Genomic DNA, 15,140 nt, shown 5'->3' with positions numbered 1-15,140 from the left:
TTTCTGGCGTCTCAACGTGCTATGATGAAGGGACATTGCCCGAAACATCGCCTAAACTCAATGAGTTCGTCAATAACACACAGTGTCATTAACAAACTCATTGGGTTTATTTTTTATTGTGCACCACTACCAACGCAGCATCACCATATTATTATTTCGTGTATAGTTAAGTAGTTATTAATTTTTAGATAATTCGATTACTAATTAGTACAATCTGTCTTCTTGGTTCTTTCGGTAAAGTCACGTAGAAGGGAAGCAATAAAACAACAAAAATAAAACACAATAAAACAACTCTCACGACGTTTCGGCCACAACGCAAGCAGCCATCCTCAGGCGAAGAGGATGGCTGCTTGCGTTGTGGCCGAAACGTCGTGAGAGTTGTTTTATTGTGTTTTATTTTTGTTGTTTTATTGCTTCCCTTCTACGTGACTTTACCGAAAGAACCAAGAAGATGAATCCCTGCAGTCACGAAAGCTTTAAATCGAAATTTAGTACAATCTGACACATGCCCTAGTTTTCACAGCGAGTCAGCCCCCAACTCGCGCGCGCGCTGTGGTCCAACGTCACCGTGACGTCATCGCGAAGGGGAAGTGCCGTTGGCAACAGTCTGAGGCGGTTCGCGTCGCCAAGCGAGTAAAATTTTAACTCTTTAACATCAACACTTGAGTGAACCTTGCGACGGGGAGATTCCTCTAAAATATATAGTTTACTGAAGCCGTGCTAATGTCTGCGACTATGGACTGGAAGCAGCTGCTAAAGGACCGGTTGGCTGCCTCTAAACACGGTGAGGCCTCGTCGACTAGGCCCTGTGTGCGAGTCGCCATGGGCCGTGCTCGATCCACTGCTGGACGTGGAGGCTGCTACTGTTGTTGCTGCTGCTGTTGTTGCTGTTGTTGCTGTTTTTGCTGCTGCTGTTGCTGCTGTTGTTGCTGCTGCTGTTGTTGTTGCTGTTGTTGCTGTTTTTGCTGCTGCTGTTGTTGCTGTTGTTGCTGCTGTTGTTGCTGCTGCTGTTGCTGCCGCTGCTGCTGCTGCGCTAGAGGCCACCGCCACTTCTCGCGCGGCCCTGCAACGTCGCGGTTCCAGAGAACAGCTGCGCACGAGCCGATCTCATCGCTCCGTCTCCTTCGTGGACGAGTTCGTCTCGACGTCTTGGCTCCCATCCCCTCCTGACCCCCTCACGTTGCCTCTCGTCACCTCTCCCCCGGCCCCAGCCCCCCACTCGCCCCCAGCCCCCCACTCGCCCCCCACTCAGCCCCCCGCGCCTCTCCACACTCGGCCACGACGACGTCGGCGTCTCCCGGGGCACGCGGCCCGTGCTCTGCACCTCCCACGAGACGCTCGTCTCGTCTCACGTCCACGCTTCTTTGCGCACTTGTCAATGTCCCCTGCTGCTTGAAATTGTCCACGTTTATAAAGCGGTTACTTTATAACAGGTAAAGCAACTAAATTGTATGTTGCTTTTCATTACACTTGAGTTTTTTTCCTGAGCACTCTAGCTTACTCTCATAAAATAACATTTGAAAGTTTAAATTCATAATGTTATGGTTTCTAATCTGGCATTGTTATAGTCTTGTTGATCATCAACGGCTAGTCTTATGGAGGGGTGGAAATTCGACATTCATATGGCAGGCGAAAGTCCCGTACATAAGGCGACTACGTACGACGTCCCATCAAGTGATACCGATTTTAATCATCACGGAGGGATGAATGGCTGATCGTGTCTCGAACCTGAAACCTGATTGGGCATTGATTAAAGTCCTGATGTGCAATAGTCAATGTTTGCCATTATTGTGGAATAACGATGTGCGTTTGAGACGTAACAATTCTATTTATTATATTTCGTTGTCCTGATTCTGGGTTACAAATCAGTATTTTTCGTCGTTGTGGGTTACAGGTACTGTATATGTAACATCTCTGTTGGTATGATTCTGCAGGATCAAATTGCATCCTGCAGAGAAGTATAGGTGTTAATGATGTAACGCATTGAGTTGACACTTGATGTGTCTTGCTTTGATGGTGCGCGAACGCTGACACTGCCCTTGCTGTTGTGGCTTCAGTGTGGCGCTCGGAGCAGGAGATGAAGGATGAGGAGAACGAGCTCTTTCAGAAGTTCTACACTGCCTGGAAGGGAACCAAGAGGGAGGACAAAACGCTGAAGGCCATCCCTCGCTTCTACTACCGGGTGGGCAGGCAGTCATTTCCTGGCATTCCTTGCCCATGCCAACGTTGCCAATCAATCTTTATTTTACGTGCCAACATCGCCCTCAATAGAGTAGGCATCAGTGCAGCAGAGCGGGAATGGTTGCAGAGGCATAGAGCAACAGACATGCAAAATGGAATCCGCACTACCTCAGCAGTTTACTGACCTACTGTATGCATATTCCACACAAATCACAATCTACTATTCCCGTATACATCTATAGCACTTTCTTGCCACGTTCTGCTCCGAACTTTGGCGTTGCTTATCCTGTCCTACCTTGCCGCTCGTGTGATTTCACGCGGCAGCTGCCCGGTGAGGATGAGCTGCTGCTGCAGAAGCTGCGGGAGGAATCGCGCGCCGTCTTCTTGCAGCGCAAGAGCCGCGAGCTTCTCGACAACGAGGAGTTACAGGTGAGGGGCGTACGAGCACGAACGTACACACGTGTCCCTTGTTACAACATTAGGCTCAATTTGTCACTGAACGTTTTCTGGGTCGATGGTAGCCTGGAATAGGCACGTGACTTAGCCACAGCTATAGTGGGAGATATACTGGATGGCGTGTGCCGGTTTGGGTAACTAGTTCTACATGTCATGGACCTGAACAGGCCATGCTGAGTTGAAGCCCTAGTTACACCACCGGCAGTGGATCAGAAAACAATAGCAGCGACACTGGTGGGTTGTAATACATTATCATTTGTAACGAACGCTTCTTAATAGCGGATGAATGTCAATGTTGGATGGTCACTGTCGTTTATTTTGCCTAATGTTTTATTATTAATGGTATAATGCATGAATGTATAACTTTTAACTGTCTGTCACATATATATCTTAAAAGTTGGAGTAAAGTGCGTGCACACGCACGCAATCTCCCTGGTGTAAACGAGCGTGGGCGTGATCAACACTTGACACTTGTTGCTCTGCACAGAACCTGTGGTTCCTCCTGGATAAGCACCAGACGCCGCCCATGATCGGTGAGGAGCAGATGATCAACTACGAGAGCTTCCTGAAAGTCGGAGAGAATGCTGGCATGAAGTGCAAGTCAGTAGGCCACCCTATCTGCCTCTTCTTCTTTCGTATGGCTGATGTAGATGCAGAGCAACGACTCCAATTTCACATTCGGGTGGTCAAGCCAGATCACCGCACCAGGAGTAGCAGCAGAGTGTATCCCTGTGATGTCTCCTTCGTATTTGTGGATCGGGGCATTGCGTCGTTATGTGTTGTGCAGTCTGTTCTAGATGACCACAGTCGCACGCTGGAGAGTTTTTAAGTTTCTATTGATGCATCGGATATCTGCAGATGCGGTTTAGGGTGAACCATGAGCTGCTGCCCCTAATATCTGTCCCTAGCAATAGCCCATAGGTCGGTCTGGAGTGTAATTATTTATAAAGGCACAATGAATACACGTGCCTATTTTCTTTAAAGAAAGATGCAACCAGAAACACAATGAGCTGTTATATTGAAGATACAGACCAAGGTTGTGTGTCACAGCCATTCTGGCATGATGTTGATGCCTTGTTAATTACAAAGACATTCCGACGTGATTCGTGCAGGCTCTGGGGAATTGACTAGAGGTTGCGTGGCTGCTGTGCCTTGTAATGCAGTGTCACTGCAGAGACATCACTAGAGAGTGACAGAAAGTAACTTTAGAGTATTTTTTTAACCATTAATGAAGATATTAAACTCGTTTCAGACAAACTAAGGCAGACATCTTCATGAACTCCAATGCCACTCACTGGACCAATCAGCCTATCAGCCCTCAGGGGTGACTAAAATAGGTCATGTTTTGGAGGCAGTCAAAATCATTGCCCGTACATATTCACTAACTACTACCAAAGGGATATTCAACTTTCACCACTGGCTCAGGTCTGCCAACAGAGATGAGCAACCATAATAGGGGTTTTTGGGTTAGGTCGCTTAAATATATAAAAGTGTCGTTAAAACCCGCCACCACCCGACACAGGCGACTAGTAAGGGTTGTCACGTAAACAGAACGTGCCAATTCGTCACTAGTACAGCACTAGTCTATAGTGTAGTATACTAGCACAGCACACCGGTTGTTGGAGAGCCAAGCCACAACATATACAATCTGAGTACGACGTTTCGCCAGTAATTACAACTAGCTTCATCAGGCGACAGCCAGACTTGTGGAGAAGTCCAACTGTTTCGTTCCTTATATAGAGGCGTAGATGTGGTGACCACGCTTCTGCGCTCTTGCGCAAAGTGGTGGGGGGGGGTTACTGAGTCAAAGTACATTATGCATGTGCATTATGCGAGCCCTTTGATATTGTCCTTCCTGTCTATTGTGTGTATTAAAATAGCCGTACCAATGGTAATCTCTACTGAAGTATGCTGCCCTGCATAGGTATGCTTTTAAATTATGTATTATTTGATGATTCGCTTCCACGCAGCACTAAGGCGGTAGCTATCCGAGCGGTAGCTATCCGAATGATTTTAATGATACTTTTATATACTTCAGCGATCTGACCCAAAAAAACTCTATTATGGATGATGTTGGTCGCGAAAGCCTACGTGTTATACAGGGATGAGCAACACCCAATGCTCATTTAAACAGTGAACCACTGACTTTTGATGATTGCAACATACGTTTGTGATAATCATGCTGATGACATTCATATTAGTAAGTAAGGTCAGGGGGGTATAAACCCTTGTGGTGGTTAATTAATCATTATTTGCCACGCTGGTCAGTGTGGGTTGGTGACTATGGGGGGCATGGATGTGGGAGCATCGAAGTACTGAACAATGTATTTTGCTGTGGTTCTCTCAGCTGCTCACCATGTAATCTCAAAGTCCAATAAGATCCTGCTTGTTCTTTACATGGTGGTCACCATGCTTAGCTTTCGAGAGTTGACAAGATTGGGCACATTTTGAGTGATTTGGTCATAGGCATGTATTGCTCCTAGAAATACTGTGTAGTTCCTCAAACCACTGAGCGTTTAATGGTGATATTGTGTCACGTCCACAGACAGTTCTTCTCAGCCAAAGTGTTCGCCAAGCTGTTGGATCGTGACCCCTACGGTAGAATCTCCATCATGCAGTTCTTCAACTATGTCATGCGCAAAGGTGTGTCTCCTATCGTCACCACCACCACATGGCCATGCTTTAAATAATAATTTATGGCCGTATGTCAATTCCACTTCCAGTTGAAGGACTCTACGCATCATGTCGGTCACAGGGTAGTATGATCATACTTGATCACGTTGGTCAATGCACGTTGGGAAAGTGGTTTGGTGGGCAATTACCGAGGATCAGTTCAGCTTTTTGCCATGGCTGGGAACGGAACTCAGAATGCTGGGTTGAGCCTGGTCAAGCACTTGGATGGGTAACCACTACGGCTTGCCAGGTGGGGCTCGGAGTTACCATTGTTGAGTGTTACCCTCTTGTCCGTGGATTTTCTCCAGGTATTCCAGCTTCCAGACAGCAAATGCTCGTTAATGGTAATAGTCAAATATCCCAATGTAGGACCCAACTGAAAACGTCTCGTGACACAGTGGGCAAATAATTGGCATATTCTAATGAATGTACATCGAACAACTATGTGCAGAGCATGAAAAAGTCATGTCCAATGTTGGCTATGAGAGAGTTGAAGTGATTTCAGAAGTAGTTCTGTGGTGTCATCTTTAAGGTGTCATCTGTGACACTCTTCTGAATGAGATCATTCCAAAAAGATGTTTCTTTACTAAAAACATCACCATTATCAAGCATGTTTAATCCACTGCTCTCTCTCATCACTCGACGCCATTGGAAAATTTGGAATCGTGTGATAATTAAAGTACTTTAAAATGAGTGTGTATTCATCCACATATAATTGCGTGTACATAGGAATGAAATGCGGATATTTGAGCTGGTACTATGTCGTGTACATTAACATTCTGTTTCTGTCGATATCTGCCTAATTACTCCGCTGCTATCTCTTACGTGATCTGATTTCTCGTGGTGTCGCCGCCCTTCCCCCGTCTGTGAGTGCAGTCTGGCTGCACCAGACCCGGATCGGCTTGAGCCTCTACGATGTTGCTGGGCAGGGCTACCTCCGGGAGTCTGTACGTCTGCCGTGTCGTTGTGACCGGACACAAATATCACCACTCAAATATCAGTCGTCATAGCTACTGTGGCATTGTCTTAGTTTATGACAGTCCTGTCAACTTATCAGGACGGCACTGGTCACATGGAACTTTTGCTTGGTGCACTATCCTTTGAACCTCGCAACTCCGGTTTGATTCCCAGCCATGACTAACAACACTGGCGACATAAATCTGAGCCAGTCCTGGAGCCGCCCAACCCGCTCTGACCTACGTGATGAAGTATGGCCGAAAGACTCCATGTTTTATAGAACCATGTTCCATTGCTTCATCGGTTCATGCACTTCGTTTAGTTTTCAGTCTTGCGTTAAACCATGATTCTTATAATATGGTTGAGCCATTGGTTATGGAAAGAGAGTGTCATCAGTGGTTGAATGCATAACCTGCCTGAATTTGCTAATGAGCCATTTCAGTTTAGTATGCAAAGTGTGTGAAAAATATGTATACCATAGGGCGCATTGATTGTTTATTCATGAAAGGTGTGGTATGAACACAATGTTTGACATTCATATGATATGCATTTTTAAATCTGTATCGGAAGCATTTGTTTCTGTATTTGTTTATGAAATAATGAAATTGCGACAACTCTATCAAGAATAACAGAAATTACAGTGAGTCGTGCAGTTTTACCAAACTTCAGTGGTGATTAAAATAATTGTATGTGTGTATGTTGAACTGCTTTTGCACCGTATGTGGCCAACCATTCTAATCGGAGGTGTGGGACATTGAGCTGTTAATGCCCTGTGGATAAGCTGTGCCTGTCCTTTTGCCCTGCATCCTTACCCTGCCCCTTCCTGGCTCATGCAGGACCTTGAAAATTACATCCTGGAACTGATCCCCACGCTGCCTCAGCTGGACGGACTTGAGAAATCATTTTACTCCTTCTACGTATGCACTGCCGTCAGGAAATTCTTCTTCTTCCTTGATCCTCTGCGCACAGGTAGAGGGACGTGGCCTAGTGCCTCAACATCCGCTTGTGTTTCCTTGTGGTCGTGTATTTATGCGCAACCGTGTGTTGTCTCTCGTACGGAATCTGTGTGTTTGTTTGTCAGCAATGCAAATAATTTCATTTAAATCGATAAATACGTTATTGTTAAATGATCTGGCAGAACCTATGCTTTCACGATTAGATATCTTTCTCTGGGTGATTCCAGCTATGCACTGTTTCTCGAGTTGCCTCCGCCCCCCTTCTGCACCTGTAACAGAGAGTGGGCCTGACAACATTCCATTTTGAACGAGTTTGAAGCCCATTTTAGCTAAAAGGATTCTTACGGTTGTCGAGACAGTCCTCATCCCTTTTGCTTTCCTCCTCATTGTTGTGTACAGAGATTGAGACATTTTAACTAAAGGGGCTGTGTTGGTTGTACCCCCAGCCCCGGCTGCCAGAATTACTCCTGGGGGGTGGGGGGGGGGGGCTTTTTTCCACTCTTGAGAAAGAGGAACCAATCCAATGAGACAAATGGCAAAGTAATAGGATGCCCTGGATAAATGACATAAATACCTGGGCAATGACGTTTCTGATGGAGGTAAATGTCAAACCAGCTGAAATTTTCAGGCTAGCCTCCAGTCTGGTGATGTGTGTGTCTCATGCAGCAGTGTGTTGGTGAAAAAAGGTTTAAAAATGGGCACAAGTCAGTAAAATGTGATGAGGATGTGCGAGCAGATGTTCTGAAACAGCTGCGCCCATGTCCTAAAGAATTCTACGCAACTGAAAGCAAGCGCTTACAACACTGGTGGGACACATGCTCAAGTGCAGCAGGGGAATTCCTTGAATAATAGGGCAAATTTAATTTACTTCATTTCACTTTCAAATTATCTTGAACTTTAATTGCAGGTTAACCTTGAACGACCCTTGCAGAAACAATCCATCCCTTGTGTACATAGCTTACATGTTATCTGCATGCATGTGGTGTTAGCAGGAGCTGTATCCGTGTTTCCCCTTGTGCAGGTAGAATTAAGATCCAGGACATTCTCGCGTGCGGGTTCTTGGACGATCTGCTCGAGGTGAGTCTCCACCTGGGTTGATTGCAGTAGCACAGGTGTCAAATGCTTGAAAAAAAATTCAAATCATATCTGAAGGGCCCCTCTCTTGTCCAATTCGAGACCCTGTAAGTGTGTATATGTGACCATCCATTGCAGTTTGTATCTGTCATTATTTGTTTGGCATTTTTAAAGCCATTGACAAAGCATTACAACTGTGTGAGTTTGGAAATCAATTTGATGGCATGAGGAGTTGCTTGATGTTTAGCGTTCGTACCTTATCGTATTTTATATGTATACGAGTGCCTTAAGATAGTTTAAAAAGAGGTAACAACAACCGAGTGATTATATGGCAGGGGCATGCAAGGGTCTGGGAATGAATGACCGGAGCAGAGGGCACACGAGGGTCACGAGAGGGCTATCGGGGAGGTACGGGACAGAGTGGCGGGGCGAGGGGAGGGAAGAGGAAGGCAATGGGCACCTCTTGTGTGAGCATACAACATGCAGTGGTGGGTTACGGGATGGACACGTTGCACTTCTCCAGATTCTCAAAAAGGCAACTATCTAGCATCATTCACAACGTTTTGAGAACAATTTAAATTATGCATGCATTTTAATGTTCATTGCAGTTGCCTTCATAGACTCACCTGGTTATAAACAAAGTACATTTCGATATGTAGGTTTGTATTGTTCAATTATACACTTTTTATTTAGACAAGGGCTTTAAAATAGAAACACCAGTACAGTAGTGTGTTTTGTTTTATTAGTTTTAAACATTTAAAGGTATGTATTGCATGTATGTTTAGTTTTTAGTTTGTTGTCCTTCCCCCGCACCTCCGAAGAAGATAAAAATAATTTGTATATTGAATTTCTTTAACGCCGTATGTAGCCAACCGTGCTCATTGGAGGTAGCCAACCATGCTATTTGGAACCTCCTGTGACCAAATCTCCTGGAGTGGTCGTCTCACAAGCCGAGCATGTCTGGGCCTGTATCCTGCTCGTGTGGGGGAACACCATGCACAGACAGGCTGCCATAGGCCTCGGGGGCTACCTGGTGTAGACCAGAACATGTGGTCAAATAATCCGCACAAGGGTAGGCCCTCATCTTTTAGTGGATTGACACAAGGGCTGTACGTGCACAATGTATTCGATACACATGTTTTTATTGTTGTGCATTGTTTAAAAAGCATGAACGCAATGCCCGAGTGTATTTCTGTTTTTCAAAAGGGCACCGCACATTCCGCCTTAAACATTAATTAATGTCATTATAATGCGCGTTGATGTAAACGTACGCGAGTCAGTGCGAGCACCTGCGTGCTTTCACTCATTTTTGAATCAATGGAGGGAAAGATCCATAAAATCTTACTTAAGGAGATTGAGGTAGCACTTGGTTTTAATGAAGTGAAATTGTGGATAATTGCCTGGAAATTGCTTTGCAATTACAAAGTGGAATGAGCTTCATTAATGTACATGCCTAATGTGAACTGCAGCTGCAACACAAAACATCGGGCTGATGGCTTGTTTTCACGCACTTGGATATTTATTGCTCTTGAGTGTAAATATTCTCGGTGTTATAAAAATACAACAAAAATTACATTACTATGAACATTTTTCATGTTTTTAAATGTATATTTAAAGATTCATATTCATGCGTATTGTTACTTGATCATTAAAGAGGTTCACATTTACAGGTGCCGCCCCACTCGACTGAGCAGTGCCCCCCACTGAGTGGTCGGCAAGAACCCAGTGCTGACAATTCCACATTGCTATGGTGGAGACGCTAAGAATATTTGAATTCACTCTTTTGCTCTACATAACAGTAGTTATTTTATGATGGGCTAAGTTAACTCCCACCTAAGATACCACCATTTGAACTATTACACCTCTTGATCAGATTACATTTCAGTTTTTAGCATGAACTATGCTAATTGTGCAACACAAGTAGGGTGACGTAAGAAACCGCTGCTGTGTGAGCACATGCAAGTTATATGTTTCATATCTTCTGTCTGAACCACACATGCTCACGTGAAAATATTTCTACGTGTTAGCGATTGTTAATTATTATTTGTCAGGCTCATCTTGCCTGTGTTTTTTTTTGTTAACAGCTGAGGGATGAAGATCTATCCAAAGAGAGTCAAGATTGCAACTGGTTCTCTGCACCGTCTGCCCTCCGTGTCTATGGTGCGCTTGCCACTAGAGCCCCCGTGTATAATTAGCACACTTGGCTATGAAAGAAGTTCAACATACATTACCCATGTTTACTCGGCATACAACAATTCAGCCCCACGTGATATGGTAAATTGTCTCTATTTGGAGTTCTGATCGAATTGTAGATTTTTTTTCCCAATTATTTTTGCTGTCTCATTGTTTCTCATTTGTTCTGTTTCATTACTCAATTATCCATGTTACTGGCATGAATCATATAAGTAATTGATTCTTACAAGGATAATCTCTGCGTGTATCCTCAGTATAAGAATCTATTTTAACTTTTGAATTGATGAAGCGTTATCTGTTACAGTAAAGGTTCACCAAGTTAAAAGACCAACTTTTGGGAGGGTCCTGATTTACATTGTTGCAGCCTTCCCATATGTGTACATTTTTATACAAGTAGGAGGGAAACCCACGTGTGCATGGAGATGGCAATAAGATTCTGTACACACAGCCTGGCTGCAACCCACTTGTGTTTGGAGCGAAAATCTCGAACACCGTCACGAGCAGGACGCAGTAAAACTTGATAAGACACCAGGGAGCTATATGGCACAACCGTGAAACCTACGCACCAGAAACTTACGTTATCTTGTATGGGGGTGACTTGCAAAGATTCTGCACGATCTGTATTCTCAGTTGTAAAATGTGAATGTTTCTCATTGTGTAAAGACGTGCACTGCTACCATTCTCTCATGCGCCGGCGTCCGTGCTCTCTCTGTGTGACAGGGCAGTACCTCAACCTGGACAAGGACCACAATGGGATGCTGAGCAAGGAGGAGCTGTCACGCTATGGCACGGGCACACTCACCGGCATCTTCCTCGACCGCCTCTTCCAGGAGTGCCTCACCTACGACGGAGAGATGGTACTTAGCCCCGAGTGGAATGCGTGGTGTGTGTGCGAGTAGAGGACAGTACTGGTCACTTAGAGGCAGCTGCTCTCCAGCGACGGTCAACACAACAGAGCGCCGGCGACTAGAATACAGCAATTTTGCACAGTGGAGGGCGCATTTTGTGTATTTGCCAGTTGTCTCAGATAACCCTGAACACCTGGGTCTGTCCCATGACCTGCCAGTGAGCAGTCGCCACTTGACCTTGCCTCAAATTGTACCCAACCCCATACTAGCACTGTGGTGATGTCTCCATCACTTAGTTTTGAATGTCGGCGGTTGTGATGTATGTGGTGTACGTGCATATGTGTCGTTCTCCACTGCTATGATCCCAGTGACCTGTGGCTGATTAGCAGTACAGAAAACATCAAGTGGAAAGTGATCTACGAGCCTGTCCTGAGTCTAGCATCGAATAGGGTTGCTTGGTCTTCAATAAGTACCTCTGTGAATGAGCAGTGGGGAGACAAAGGCAGCTGAGCTTGATTCTGGCTACCCCTCCCACTTGTAACAAGCACTTTCCACAACAGTCTGTGAAGGCTATAGGGGGGATCTTTTGAGTGTAAATCTTTTCACTGCGTTCCTCGATGTGAGCAGGACTACAAGACGTACTTGGATTTTGTCCTGGCGTTGGAAAGCCGCAAGGAACCCGCCGCACTGCAGTATTTCTTTAAGCTGCTCGATGTCCAGAGCAAGGGCTACCTCAACGTCTTTTCCCTCAACTACTTTTTCCGGGTAAGCCGGGAGTCGTGGCAAGTGTCCGTTACCCACTTCGGGAAGTGAATTTTTTACTCATGGATACTCAAACGTGTTGTTGGAGTGAAAATCATTGCTGTGTTTTACCATTATTACAGTTATGCGAGTGGAGGGAGGGCTTGTGTGCATGCCTGGAACATTATTATTTATATATATATATAAAGTGATGATGGCGATACTGTTCAGGACACGAGTGTAATATAAACCTAATAGGCACACTCCCGTAAGACGACCAGGGACATTTCTAAATAGACCCTCGCCTAATTGAAAGAAAGGTCATCGATTGATGTGCGAGATGGCACAAGGCAGTGTTGAGTTGCGCTGAGCGTGTGTGGCTTAGTGGTGTGTTCCTGTCCCAGGCCATCCAGGACCAGATGCGGGCGCACGGGCAGGAACCCGTCTCATTTCAAGACGTAAAGGTGATGCCCTTTTGTTGCTGTGTAAATGACATGTGTCCATAAAATTATCTCCCACGATACGAAATCACGCGGCACGAGTGCTGAGCTCTTAATGTTAACAAGTTGACGCTGTGTGTACCTGTGCAGGTTCAACGTGTGTATACCCCCGTTCCGGGGTTTTCTCAGCATTGCCCATTCAACATCACGCGTGTTTCTTTGTGTTAATAATTAAGTCATATCGAGGAAATTCTGAGTCTTATCTTTTCCAGCAGACTTTTGTATTGTTTGGCCAATTCCATTTTAAGGAGTGTTGCTGTTGTGTGTATGGAGATAACGGGTACCCAGAGAAAACCACCACTCACGAGGGGATAACGCATACAGATCCAGAGATGGGTTCTCAGTCCCCTTACTGACTCTTGGACAACTCCCTTCAATTGCTTTGGAAGTTTGAAGAAACCAAATTTGAGCCAACAACCCTTGCCTCCAAATAGCCGGATTATAAGCATTGGCCACCTTGTGCTGAACAGTCTATTTCAAGTAATATTGCAGCGTTTAAAACACTCTTACAATCCAGGTCACTTGTGTGCAATTCCTGGCTACGCTGTACAACATCGGTGACAAACAACATCAGAACCTGGCCTCCACCTGACTGGGCTCAGCGCAGTCTAAAATAAGTTATTGATGGTGAGGCCAACATCAGCACTTGGGAGACCAAAGCATCTGGGTTTGTGTGATGCTGGCAGCTCCTAGATTAAGGATGAGTATAACGACGACGATGATATGTTGCATTGCAGGATGAAGTGTTCGACATGGTGAAGCCGCAGGACCCCCTCCATATAACCTTGGCTGACCTCATCTCCAGCAACCAGGGCGACACGGTGGTGAGCATCCTCATCGACCTCAACGGCTTCTGGACTTACGAGAACCGGGAGGTGCTGGTGACCGATGGCAACGAGCCTGCCACCACCGACCTGGACGATCCGTAACCTGCACTCGTTACTGGACTCATTCACCAGACCCCCCCCCCCCCCGCCTCTATCCCCCGTACCCTCCTCCCCCCACGTTCACCAGACCCCTACCTCTCTATACTTCCCCCCCGTCCCCCCTGCTTCCCTTCCTTCCGACAGTTATGCTGAGATGCGGTAACACCATGTACCCTTGCTTTGATCAAATTTATCGTAGCAACTTTGATCATACAATGTCATTTAGGACGGCCATATGACATCCATAAGGATGTGCCCGCTCGAAGGATGGCACCTGACAGGTGTTGTTTTGAAGTCTGAGTAGTTCAGATGTTTTGTTCCCCCGATATACAAGTTGGGATGGCATTGCAGGAATCCTACAGAGAGGCAACGATGCTACAAGCTCGGCGTTTGCTGTAGGCGTAGACAGCATTGAGTGGATGTTCCATTGGGCCTCAAGATGATGGCCGTGTGCCTTTATTGTATGTACTTGGTTGTCAAGTGAAAAGGTAGCATCCAAGGAAACGCCAAGGATTTTTAGGTGATATGAGAGGCTAATGGGTGACACCAGCAACAAGTCGACTTTAAGGTGGCGACACTGTCATTAGCTGCTGCCTGGGTGTAAAAAGGGCTGCGGGTTTTTTCAGCATTTAATAGCCGGTTCTACCAGAACCACTGCTGTAAGTTTGAGGTGCAATCAGCAAGGTTAAGTGGACCCTGAGCAGAGGTTAATGTGGTTGTGGTATAATTGTCATCGGCATATATTTTAATAGCACCGCGGCGCGATGAGCTGGCCAATTGGGGAGATGTGAAAGGAAAAAGGGTCGAGGGGAGATCGCTGAGGAAGTTTGGCAGTGGATGCGGCGACTGGATGGGGAATTGGCAACCTTGACACCGGACCTCCCATCGGACAGGTGGGATGTGAGTCACTGTCACGCTGTCGCAAAGAGCAATTTCAGATTCGCATGCCAATACTCTGCCCATAAAGGGACATTTCACTTAATGATCTACCTTGACACCTCTGCTTTGACATCTAAGTCGATTTTCCATCTCATTGTGTTTCATTACTGTTAATTTTGGTTTACATAAACCATATTGTTAAATATTGTAATTATGATGACTGTATAATGGGCGATTTTGTTTCTTCCTCAGTGCTACTGACTTTGCCTAATAATAATGTGCAGCCCTTAATTCCACTGCTGGATGAAGGTCTGAACACTGTGTCGCTCATGGGGGTTGTTTGACCTGACTTCACCTTAGTTGGTGGAGGCAGGGCCCAGGACCTGTTCATATATCACCAAAGCAAATTGTGACGAGCATTGTAAATCAGGTCCCTGGGTTCATATCGCAGTGTTGTAAACACTCAATCACTTCCCTTGTGGATGCACGTGTGTACATATTGTAATGCCAGAATAATGTAATATTTTTTTTAAAGTGTGATAATGTTGCTAATTTAACTGTTCTATGGCTTTGAGTTTCATATTGTATAGTAAATACTCTTATATAAGAATTGTTTGAAACAAAACTGCAGTTTGTCTCTTTGTTTCCTTTAAAATGTTTTTATTATTCAGCAATACACATAAGCAGTTAATCAACATACAATAAGTCATCGTGGTCATTTTAGTCGATGCCACGTCACTTTGCCATCACTTCCTT

General features: G+C 45.4%; 1 protein-coding gene across 1 annotated transcript; it reads left to right on the top strand.

Moving 5' to 3' along the window:
* The first annotated feature begins 585 nt into the window (after positions 1–585).
* Positions 586–15,076, top strand: PPP2R3C (protein phosphatase 2 regulatory subunit B''gamma). The gene is made up of 13 exons (XM_078870264.1): positions 586–784; positions 2,058–2,182; positions 2,506–2,610; positions 3,125–3,237; positions 5,183–5,280; positions 6,187–6,257; positions 7,104–7,236; positions 8,245–8,300; positions 10,382–10,457; positions 11,211–11,347; positions 11,966–12,103; positions 12,484–12,543; positions 13,317–15,076. The coding sequence occupies exons 1-13, from the start codon at positions 724–726 to the stop codon at positions 13,506–13,508; spliced, it is 1,365 nt and encodes a 454-aa protein (XP_078726390.1). The 5' UTR covers positions 586–723; the 3' UTR covers positions 13,509–15,076.
* Positions 15,077–15,140: the final 64 nt, after the last annotated feature.

This window comes from Lampetra fluviatilis, chromosome 30, assembly GCF_964198595.1.
Source record: "Lampetra fluviatilis chromosome 30, kcLamFluv1.1, whole genome shotgun sequence".
Lineage (NCBI taxonomy): Eukaryota > Metazoa > Chordata > Hyperoartia > Petromyzontiformes > Petromyzontidae > Lampetra > Lampetra fluviatilis.
The sequence above is the reverse complement of the archived record's forward strand: the minus strand, read 5'-3'. Positions and strand labels throughout refer to the sequence as shown.